The sequence below is a fragment of the Rhineura floridana genome, chromosome 8 (genome assembly GCF_030035675.1).
Source record: "Rhineura floridana isolate rRhiFlo1 chromosome 8, rRhiFlo1.hap2, whole genome shotgun sequence".
NCBI lineage: Eukaryota > Metazoa > Chordata > Lepidosauria > Squamata > Rhineuridae > Rhineura > Rhineura floridana.
Window position 1 is genome coordinate 47,539,400 of NC_084487.1, and position 12,268 is coordinate 47,551,667.

A 12,268-nucleotide genomic window follows, 5' to 3' on the forward strand; every position below is an offset into this window, starting at 1 on the left:
TTTTTCTCAAGGCCCTCATTCCTGTATTCCTTTGGGACCAATCTACAGAGGCCAGCATGCTAGCAATGGGCAGGGCCACAGCCCAAAGTGGGTGAGGTCGCCATAAGTCGTAATCGACTTGAAGGCTCATAAAAACAATTCAATTTTTCCATTGTGGCTCTTGTTTAACCTTTTTTTAATAATTCAGAGTCTTGAGACATTTTATGCATGACATATTTTATTATGGCATAATCTTTTCTCAACTAGAAACCACTTTCTCAGATGCATGAAGCTCTGTCCTCAGTTGGCAGGTATATTGTCCAGACATTGTAAACGGCAGGGTCAAATGGCTGTGCAATGCAAACTGTCCAATTAAAAAAAGATTTCTCCAAAGGATATATGTAAATAAACTCCACACTGAAATGATCAAGTGCAGACTTGTGACTGCATTTAGCCATATTTTTTCTTTTCCCCACCCCCACCCTTTAGTTAACATCAAGGCTGAAGAAGAGTTCTGGATAACTCGAAAGCTTGCTCCCTCTTTTGACATTTTGCTCGGTCCTAACAAAGTTATTGTCTTACTGGGTTTTTCTCCCCTAAAGAACCGATGCGCTTTGTCTTTTTGTTTGCGCGTCATATGGTGTCCTATAGGAACAGGACTGTCGTACTGAAGGAGGACTGTCACTTTTAAGTTCAAACTTGAATAAATTAATGACCTTCCCGCCTCCTTATGCATATTCAAACTTAGAAGGCGGACTCGGAGGGAGGAGATTGCCCCGCATGCTAATGAAAGCTGCTGATCGCTGATGCACCATCACACCACGAGCCGCTCTGTCAGCTGATTGGTCGGCGGGGACCTGGTCTCATTGACAACAAGCCCAGGCCGTGGTTCCTCACAGGTGGATGGGCGGAGTAAATGAAGGCTAGTTCAAGATGGCGCCGCCTGGGGCTGCGAGTGTTGGGAGGCTGAGCTGAGGCAGCGCAGTCTGGTTGGGAAAGGGTTAATGCGCTGGGTGTCGCCCTCCGCCGCTCCCTCTGACGGGCTGACTCGCGGTGGTGGAGCCGGGTGCGCCTCGCCGGCAATGGAGAGCGGCGAGGTGAGCAGCATGGAGACCATGGAGACCTTGACGGAGCTCGGCGACGAGCTCACGTTGGGCGACATCGATGGTGAGTGCGCGCAGCGCAGGCGCTCGGCTGTGCCCACTACCGCCCCCCACAGATACAGCATTCGCGGAGGAAAGGGAAAGGCGCACCGTGTCGCAGATGCTCCTGGCCTGTCGAGGGGCGTAAGAGCCGCCTCGTATACTTGCCTCTCTGCCACTGAAAAGGGGTACAGTATATAGCAACAGTGGTGCCACTTCCTCCTCAGAGTTGAACCGGGAAGCGTCTGGACAACAGGATAATCCTCGGGCTAATTCAGCGGGATGAATTGGCAGATGTCGCACAAGATGCGGGGCTACACCGTAGTTGCCCCCCCCCCGACTCAGAATGAGGGAAATACTCATTTGTAGAATACACACAGGAAATTTTTGATAAAATTACTGTGCATCCTTTGCATGTTTACTTGTAAGGCCCGCAATATAATAAACACTTAAATTCAGGATTGCAGCCTGGCATACACAGTTACCTGGGAGAAAACCTTCTTGAATTTAGTTGGCCTTACGTCTGAGTAGACATGGCCACGATTGCCCTGTTAAATCTGTGCCACCCATAGACACAGCGGACTGAGTGAGAGTCTGTTACTTGCATATTGCACTTACGATGCGGTCTAGATCCGGGTTGGGCGGAAGGTAGATCTGGATCTGCTAGAGGGACTCTCCGCGATTTGGACAAATTCCTTGCCTCGGAATTCTTTTAAGTCTGCGTTGCCTGTCTTTTTCACTTGGCCCTAGTTGGTGGATCTTGGGGTTCTAGCAAAAAAACAAAACAGACCCAGCAAGCCTGAAGTCTCTTCATCCCTCATCTAGGTGATGTCTGTCTGAAGCCCCTGCTCCTTCTCTCATGTATCATTATAATCCAGAAGGTACTGATACAAGTTCATTCATATTCATTGGCAGATGGCGTTGACATCTATGTAAATAGTGTATCCATCTGATATGTGGCAAAACATTGTGTGTGGGTGCCTGGATTTGGAGAGTGTTAAGGAGAAGAAAGTCATACAGAGGTATCACTTTTTCTGGAATTTGGCATTTTAGGAACGCAGTCTTGCACAGTGTGTGGAATTCTTTTGGTTTTGGTGCCAACAGAGTTGAGACTTGCCTTGATTTGATATGGTAAGTGTGTGACAAATGGGAGGCAGTTTCTGGCTCTTGTTGTCACTTGAGTACAGTTTCTGTAAGTAAAATTTTTTTTTAGTTCATGCCTTGCTGTCAAATGAGGCCACGGAGTGTTCTGATCTTAAACACATTTACTTACTCTCCTTGCCCCCCCAAAAGCTTAATGATCTAGATTTGTAGTTCAGTCCACAGAACAGTGAAAAACTTTAAAATATTCTGCAGCCAGATTTACAGTAATTTATATGTTCAGAAACGTTGAAAGCTGTGAAAAGATCTGATAGTACAATTCCCCTTGTCAGAAGATTGTCAGGGTCCTAATGCCCACTGGGCGATATATCCAGTTCAGAGATGACACTATCAGGGACCCAACAAAATGGTAGCCAGGTTTGTCTGAACTGGAAAAATTACTCTCTGCTTGAGCATCTTGCAAAGAAAGAGGGGAGTAACAGTGGGATAGGGAATTGGCATCAAAATCATGATTATTGAGGTGTAGTTGAGTGACCATAGATTTCTGTTAAGCAAAAACCTGCTCTCTGAGGTAGTGAGAAGCTAGTGTTCTGAAGGCATGTTTCAGCAGAGGACTCCTAAATCCTTCCCTGAAATGTAAATAAAGGGATGTTATTTAAAAGCAGCTGGACACTACAGAGTTGTAGAATGCCTGCATTTGAATTGTTCTACTATTTACTATGTACTACTTGCCAGTGCTTAAGAACTTCAAAAATTAGTTAGCTGTGTTGGCCCATATGAAAATAAAATCATATTTTTTTACTTAGAAAGGATGGTTTTCCCCCCACTGTGATAGGCCACTGAGGAATAATCCTGCTTTACAATCCTGGTTATATCACTAACCATTACTTGCTAATATAAGTAATTCTGGCTCAAGATGTGTCCAAACACCAGGTTCCACTTCTCCTGCTTTGCTGTTGTAGTGCATAGTTGGAAGCAGAAGAAGAGGGCACCGCTCAGAGTAGAATACATGCTTTGCGTACAGAAGGTCCTTTATTCACTCTTCCAAATTATTGCTTTGAGAGACCTCTGCCTGAGATGTTGAAGAGTTGCTGTTATTTGGAATAGAACTATGCTGTGTTAGATGGGCAAATGGTATGACACAATATGGCAGCTTTATGTTATCAAGTGTCCTGTGGCAAAGTAGGTAGCTTTCCCCTAGAACCACTGCAGTTAGTGTGGACTGCAGAGCCTGCAGGTACTTCTCATGCTGATCTGGTCAGCTTTTCTGACTTCGTGTGTACAGCTTCCTGGAATGAGAGTCAGGTGGAGATGCCTTTTGTCTGATTAAAATCATTTATACAGGTATCTCATCTTGAACTTGAGTGTTTGTCTGTTCAACTCCCATGTTTCTGCTTTTTATACCTTACATTTTCCCACCAACATTGTAGATATTAAAAATAGTTAATGGGGAAATTACTGCAGTCCCTCTTGCCCCACCTTTTAAAAATGCATTCCCTTTTCCTGTCTCTTTTTAACATGACTCAAAATAATTAAGTCTTTCAGCATATGCCTGGAAAAGATACATTATACAGTACCTCACTGTTGGGAAATACTGGTCAGCATTTCAAATTTCCTTTACTCAATACACGCCTTATACACACTGATTCACCTTTGCACATTTTGAACATTCTAGTTTCACTTCATGTAATTATCCTGATTGGGAAAACATTTTGTTTGCCAGAAAAAATGCTTTCTTTGAGATTTATCTCTTAAAAATCAGAGTGTTTGAAATAACTGTCTGAATAGAAGTGGTATTTAAAGAGTAGATATGTCAGACAAGTTATTCAAGGTTGCACAGTATGTTCTGCAAGCTGTCGAGATTAGGAAATAATTTGTAAATTATAATTCAATGGCAAGAGTGATAAATTGGCTTGATTTTGATTATTGTGTTCTTAAGTTTTTAGTCAAGTCTATAATATTGGGATGGTTTTGGTTGCAGAATAAATTTGAATGATTGAAGATTTGCCATTCAAGAGGCAGCTGGACAGTCATATGTCGGGGATGCTTTGATTTGGATTCCTGCATTGAGCAGGGGGTTGGACTTGATGACCTTATAGGCCCTTTCCAGCTCTACTATTCTATGATTCTATGCCATTATTGTCTGGTATCATTGTATATATTTTGTTACTGCCAACCAGTAACTTTGCAAGCACTTTTACTAAGAATCCTAAGGTGTAATTTTTGTCTTGTTCTGGTACTACCTTTTAGAGTAGCTTCATGCTTTATTTGGCAAACATGATTGCTGTGTATACACAGCCATTAGTAGGCAATCTGTTGAAGATACACAGCTGTGTGCAGGCACTTTTAAACACCTATGCAGGAACTCTGGGCTAGGGTTGCCTTGTGTGTGGATATAGTGTTTAAAGAAGCATGCATGTGGATGTTTGTCTTCCACACTTATGTAGCTCTAGTGGTCAGGCAGAAATTATATTGCTGCATGAAGTATGGAACTGTCCTTTAGTCCTATTATCTTACTGGCAAGCCTCTGTCCATACTTAATACTTCTTGTGCAGCAGCATTGTTCCAATAATGATTATGAGTAAACTAGTGACTGCTTCTACAAAGTGATAATGGGCTCTCTTGTCCACAATAGTACTCAACGTCTGGGAACTTTGAGGAAATACTTGGATAAACTAGAGAGGATTCAGAAGAGCAAGAGAGATGTAGGATGAAATGTGGTCTAGAAAAAGTATTTCAGATGTCTACCATACAACATAAATATTTTAGGCACTAGCCTCTGTTCTTAGTTGAATTAAATTCCTAGGTGTTGCTGTTAGATCCTTATTACTTCTAGTGCCTGAGATCTTTCAGCTCTGATAAAGCCTTTGAAATGGAGAGAGATCCTTAAGCAATAATTGCTGCCCAAGGCATCCTTTCCTAACCTTTGGGTCCCCAGCTGCCATTGTACTACAACTCCCATCAGGCCCAGCCATCATGGCCAGTGGCCAAGAATGATGGGAATTGTAATCCAGCAACTTCTGGGGACCCAAAGGTTGGCAAAGGCTGGCTAGAAGAAAAGTTTTAAACCGCAAGGTTTAATTTAGGTTATACCTTAAGAGATGTTTCTTCACAGTAAAGAACAAGTTGCCCAGAGAAAATGTGGGATTTCCTCCATTGAAGGATGATTTAGATCTAGTGACTTGTGGCACAGAGTGGAGGCATCACTTAAGATACAGGCTGTACTTAGGGTGCACTGGAGTCTGGCAAGGTATTGTAAGCTTTCCATTTAATCTGTTGGGTGTTCTGGTTCCTCCATCCCCCTCCCAACATGTCTGTGGAAAGGAGGGCCATATGGAAGGACTGAAGTTTGTGCATGGGCCTCATTTCTATCAATGTTGAATTTGATTGCCCCATTCCTTCATAAAACATGAAGCAGTGTTGAAGATTGGAGAACTGAGAACCAGCATCGATGAAAATTTGATTTTTCCTTAAGTAATGTTTAAAAATTCAGTTATATGAAGTGTCCCTTAATTTATTTATTTTATTTTATTTAATTAAGCTTATATACCGCCCGACTAGCAACAGCTCTCTGGGCGGTGAACATTAAACATTAAAAATACAATAAAAATAACACAAAACTGTACACAAAACTGTACAGTCTAAAATCAAAATATAATAATTTACAATTAACAGGAATTAAAATGCCTCAGAGAAGAGAAAGGTTTTAACCTGGCGCCAAAAAGATGATAGTGTCGGCGCCAGGCGCACCTCCTCGGGGAGACCATTCCATAGTTCGGGGGCCACCACTGAGAAGGCCCTAGATCTTGTCACCACTCTCCGGGCTTCCCTATGAGTCGGAACCCGGAGGAGGGCCTTTGTAGTAGACTGTAGTGTACGGGCCGGTTCATATCGGGAGAGGCGTTCCGACAGATATCGTGGTCCCGCGCCGTATAAGGCTTTATAGGTAAGTACCAACACTTTGAATCTGGCCCGGAAGCATATTGGAAGCCAGTGCAAACGGGCTAGCACAGGTGTTATATGCTCAGACCGCTTAGTTCTTGTTAGCAGTCTGGCTGCCGCATTTTGCACTAGCTGTAGCTTCCGAATCGTCTTCAAAGGTAGCCCTACGTAAAGCGCATTGCAGTAGTCCAGACGCGAGGTTACCATAGCATGTACCACTGATGAGAGGTCCTCCTTACTCAGATAGGGACGTAGCTGGGCTACCAACCAAAGTTGGTAGAACGCATTCCGGGCCACCGAGGCTACATGAGCCTCAAGTGTGAGGGAAGAGTCTAAGATGACTCCCAGACTACGCACCTGTTCCTTTAGGGGGAGTGTAACCCCATCCAGGACAGGGTATATATCCACCGTCCGATCAGAGAAACCATCCACCAACAGCATCTCAGTCTTGTCAGGATTGAGTCTCAGTTTGTTAGTTCTCATCCAATCCATTGTTGCAGCCAGGCAACGGTTCAGCACGTCGACTGCCTCACCTGAAGAAGATGTAAAGGAGAAGTAGAGCTGCGTGTCATCAGCATACTGATGACAACGCACTCCAAAACTCCTGATGACCGCCCCCAGCGGCTTCATATAAATGTTAAAAAGCATGGGAGACAGAACCGAACCCTGCGGGACCCCACATTGGAGAACCCACGGTGTCGAGCAATGTTCCCCAAGCACTATCTTCTGGAGACGACCCGCTAAGTAGGAGCGGAACCACTGCCAAGCAGTGCCTCCAACTCCCAATTCCGCAAGCCTCTCCAGAAGATTACCATGGTCAATGGTATCAAAAGCCGCTGAGAGGTCAAGGAGAATCAACAGAGTTACACTCCCTCTGTCTCTCTCCCGACATAGGTCATCAAACAGGGCGACCAAGGCAGTCTCAGTGCCAAAACCAGGCCTGAACCCCGATTGAAATGGATCTAGTCTGGCTTGAAAAAGTATGAAAAGAAGCACATTTAAGAGATAACTCTAGTACAAAATCATCTCTCATATTTAATTAATTAATTAATATATTCTTTCTCCCATGAGGAGCCTGCTTTTCTGTGTAAATAAATGGAACCGGGGAACAAACTTGACTTTGAAGTCATTATAAATATGACAGAGTATGTTGTGATTTATTGCTATTCAAATTATGAATATTTACAACCAAACAACATGGAACATTTACATGTGCATGTTCCTTTCTTAAGGGTTGGTTTACATAAGATGCCAAATTATGGTTTGGTGTAACATTCTGAGCTCTGTGATTGCAAAGCTCCTCCTTGCCCTTTCCTTATGTGCGCTACTTTAATGAATTGTTTTCTGCTTTAATGAGTTGTTTTCAAACTCTGATTTGTACAAGCCTTTCAAATCAGGATTGTAAAGCAGAATCAAAGCATGTGCATTTTCATTTGGAAGGCTTATGCAAATCACAGCTTGCTGGTTTGGATGTAATGAAAAACTATTGTTTCCACAAAAGTGGAAGTAACTCAATAAAGTAGTGGTATGGAAGAAATGGTAATATCAAAAATCAGAGTAAAGCTAAAGAAGAACAACAAAGCAATCATAATGCCAAAATACAATTTAAATAACATCCCAGAAGAATATAAAGATCAAATAAGGAACAGATTTGAGGCTTTAAACTTAGTTGACAGAGAACCAGGAGAACTATGGAGTGAAGTCAGAGACGTGATCAGGGAAGAATGCAAAAAGACAATACCTCTAGTTAAAAAGCGAGAAAGACCTCAATGGATGACTGAAGAAACTCTTAAAATGGTTAAAGAGAGAAGGAAAGCAAAAGCAAAAGGAGATAGAAACACGATTAGAACCCTAAATGCAACAATACAGCAACTATTACGTAGGGACAAAGAGAACTATTACAATAGTTACTGTATAGAAATAGAAGAGGACAACAAAAAGGGTGGAACAAGAGCCCTATTCCAAAATATTAGAGAAATGAAAAGGAAATTTAAACCAAGACTAGGGATGTTGAATAATCAACGGGGGAACACACTGACTGACCGAGATGAAATAAAAGGAAGATGGAAGCAATACACTGAAGAACTCTATAAAAGAGAAGCCAGGATGACAGATTCATTCACAGAGGAACCGCATGATGAAGAACCAGAAATTTTAGAATGTGAGGTGAAAGCTGCTCTTAAAATACTGGGAAGAAACAAATCACCAGGAACAGATGGCATACCGATAGAGTTGCTACAAGCTACTGAGACTGAATCTATCCAAATTTTGACAAAAATCTGTTAAGAAATATGGAAAACTATACAATGGCCCACAGACTGGAAGTGTTCCATATACATTCCATTGCCAAAGAAAGGGGTTCCCGGGGAATTCAGTAATTATCGAACTATTGCCTTAATATCCCATGCAAGTAAACTAATGCTCAAGAGTTTACAACAAAGGCTCTTGCCATATATGGAGCGAGAAATGCCAGACATCCAAGCTGGATTTAGAAAGGGAAGAGGCACCAGAGATCATATTGCAAACATACGTTGCATAATGGAACGAACCAAAGAATTTCAGATTAAAATCACCCTGTGCTTTATAGATTACAGCAAAGCCTTTGATTGTGTGGATCTTGAAAACCTATGGAATGCTTTAAAAGAAATGGGGGTGCCACAGCATCTGATTGTCCTGATGTGCAACCTATATTCTGGACAAGAGGCTACTGTAAGGACAGAATATGGAGAAACCGATTGGTTCCCCATCAGAAAGGGTGTGAGACAGGGGTGTATTTTATCACCCTATTTGTTTAATCTATATGCAGAACATATCATACAGAAAGCGGGATTGGACCAAGATGAAGGTGTGACAACTGGAGGGAGAAATATCAATAATCTAAGATATTCAGACGATACCATACTACTAGCAGAAACCAGTAACGATTTGAAACGGAAGTTGATGAAAGTTAAAGAGGAAAGCACAAAAGCAGGACTATAGCTGAACGTCAAGAAGACTAAATTAATGACAACAGAAGATTTATGTAACTTTAAAGTTGACAATGAGGACATTGAACTTGTCAAGGATTATCAATATGTTGGCACAATCATTAACCAAAATGGAGACAATAGTCAAGAAATCAGAAGAAGGCTAGGACTGGGGAGGGCAGCTGTGAGAGAACTAGAAAAGGTCCTCAAATGTAAAGATGTATCATTGAACACTACAGTCAGGATCATTCAGACCATGGTATTCCCGATCTCTGTGTATGGATGTGAAAGTTGGACAGTGAAAAAAGCTGATAAGAGAAAAATCAACTCATTTGAAATGTGGTGTTGGAGAAGAGCTTTGCGGATACCATGGACTGCGAAAAAGACTAATAATTGGGTGTTAGAACAAATTAATCCAGGACTGTCACTAGAAGCTAAAATGATGAAACTGAGGCTATCGTACTTTGGACACATAATGAGAAGACATGATTCACTAGAAAAGACCATAATGCTGGGAAAAACAGAAGGGAGTAGAAAAAGAGGAAGGCCAAACAAGAGATGGATTGATTCCATACAGGAAGCCACAGACCTGAACTTACAAGATCTGAACAGGGTGGTTTATGACAGATGCTCTTGGAGGTCACTGATTCATAGGGTCGCCATAAGTCGTAGTCGACTTGGAGGCACATAACAACAACAAAATATATTTATTTGATTAAAATTTCTGAACAAGAAAATTTTTCTAAATTCCTATTAAAGTTTGTACTTTGAAGTCGGAGTCAGTACATGTCTACCGACTCCGACTCCACCCAAAATTGCTTATGACTCCGACTCCACAGCCCTGGTTGAAGCAGAAACAAAGAAATATGGTAACGAGTTAAGAGTAGTGCATTTCTTTCTGAAAAGGAAGGAGATGTGATGAAATATGAAGAATCTCCTTCTACCCTATCAGACCAGTGGTCCATTTTGTAGCCCACTGCTGTCCATCCAGAAGGGTAGTTAGTGGCTTTCCAAGGTTTCAGGAAAATATCTTTTCCATGCCAGTCATTATACCTGGATCTTTCTGTGCAAAGCATGTGAGCTATATATAGTACCTTAATATTTTGGTTACTTAATTTTCCTAGGGTCTTGGGGCCAAAGTGCACATGTTTAAGCAAGCGTGCTTAACTAGGCCACTTTCATTTTGAGGAAAAGAGCAGTCATGGAACCTGTCTGGAACGTGCTCCTGACCCAGACCAGGGCCCTACACTGCTGAAAATCACTCTCTACCTTACTTCTTTCAGGGCAGAAGGCAGCCAGGAGGGAACCATTTTCAGCAGATAACCAGAGTGGGGCCCTAATTAGAGAATATTCTGGATTGGGGTCCCTTGGCTGCTTTTTCTCCAAAATAAAAGCAGCCATGGAAAGCACACTTGTATGAGTCCTCAGATGCCTTTGTTAATGAGAGCTGTATCAGAAATGAAGGGATTCAGTTTCACAACATTCTAGTCTTCTCCTTGTGATGAGTTGACTATGCCACTGCTTTGTACTAATTGTGTCTTGGTCCTTGTCTGCCTCCCAAGAGTGTTCAGGTGCATGTGATACAAGGTTTTTATCATTCAGTTGCCACCTACTGGCAGCCTTCCATATTCCTGATAAAGTGTGTGTATGTGGTGTTTTTGTTAGACCAAAAGCGAGGTGTGATATAGACCCCCTCCCATGACCATTAAAAATGGGTTTTAGAAGGAATGTGGGTTATCTGTCTTTTGTGCTTTTATTGTATGTGATTTTATTTTTGCATTTAATTCTTCATTTTGTTTCTACCTGTAAATCTTTACAATTCTGGCTTAAGTTTATTGTGTCTCCTTTCCTGAAGTTCACTGCTTGATTTTTAGCATAAGGAAACGCCAGGTGGTGGGACTAGGCTTTGTTTACATTTGATTATTTTAACTTTAAAAGCTGTATTTACATACTGGGTTATAATTCTTATATACAATTTTAAAATAAGATATCTGCGGATTTCTTTTTTATTCAGGAGCTACAATATAGGGAATAGGAGATTTGGTGGTGTTGATCTGCTGGCCATTTGCTCTGTTATAATCTGTTGACTAGCGGTCAGTAAACCTTCTTTGTCTTCAGATTTCTATTCTACTTCCAATAAATGCACTTGTCAGATGTTTCTAAAATAGGTTGAAGAGTTTGTTTGTATTTTGCTGAATAGTTAGGTCAAATGCAAGGATCATAGGCAGATACCAGTGTATTTCAAACATTGTGGTGTCAAAGGAAAATGGCTCTAGGGTTAGAGAGAGGAGCAACAATTAAGGTTTAATTGTGACCCAAGGGCTGTGAGATGGAAATTGTAACCTATCATATGGGCTCCCTCAGGCACTAGCCTCTATACAGCTTCCCAGGCTTGGCTGGTGAGATCACTCAGCAAGGGAGCTCAGTAGCTCTGAGATCATTATTCTATATTTGCCCTTGCTAAAGTAGACCAGAAAATCTGGTGAATTCTTTTTTTTACTAGGTTTTATTTACACACAAGCATGCACACACACAAATTTTTGAAGTATTAAAATAAAAATGAAATAATAAATCCTACCACCAGCCACTTAAGTTGTGGTTCTTGGGCTTAATACAATAACATATATTCTTTAAATGGGAATAATTTTATTTACAAAGTTTATAGCTAAAAATATCTGTACTCCTTGAATTCTTTTGAAAAAAATGTTAGTTAAGTATGGTAGGCTTGCAGAGACAATTATTGTGGATCAACTTTTGCCAACCTGGTATCCTCCAGATGTTTTGGACTACAAATCACATCAGCACCATCCAGCATGACTGGTGCCAGTGTGGTGTAGTGGTTAAGGTGTTGGACTACGACTTGGGAGACCAGGGTTTGAATCCCCACATAGCCATGAAGCTCACTGGGTGATCTTGGGCCAGTCATTGCCTCTCAGCCTTAGAGGAAGGCAATGGTAAACCACCTCTGAATACCGCTTACCATGAAAACCCTATTCATAGGGTCACCATAAGTCAGAATCGACTTGAAGGCAGTCCATTTCCATTTTTTCATCAGGCTGGCAAAGATTGTTGTAGAGGTTTTTCTTAAAGAGGATTACTTGTAAAGTGAGATGGATCTTTGTAAGAGGCAGGCCCGAT

General features: G+C 41.7%; 1 protein-coding gene across 1 annotated transcript in view; it reads left to right on the plus strand.

The window, feature by feature from the left end:
• The first annotated feature begins 813 nt into the window (after nucleotides 1-813).
• The window catches only part of SREBF2 (sterol regulatory element binding transcription factor 2), a 56,619-nt gene continuing 45,164 nt past the window's right edge, over nucleotides 814-12,268 (plus strand). Inside the window, exon 1 of the mRNA XM_061639305.1 lies at nucleotides 814-1,146. Within this exon, the coding sequence (XP_061495289.1) occupies nucleotides 984-1,146 (163 nt within the window). The 5' untranslated portion in view covers nucleotides 814-983. The remainder of the gene's footprint in view (nucleotides 1,147-12,268) is intronic.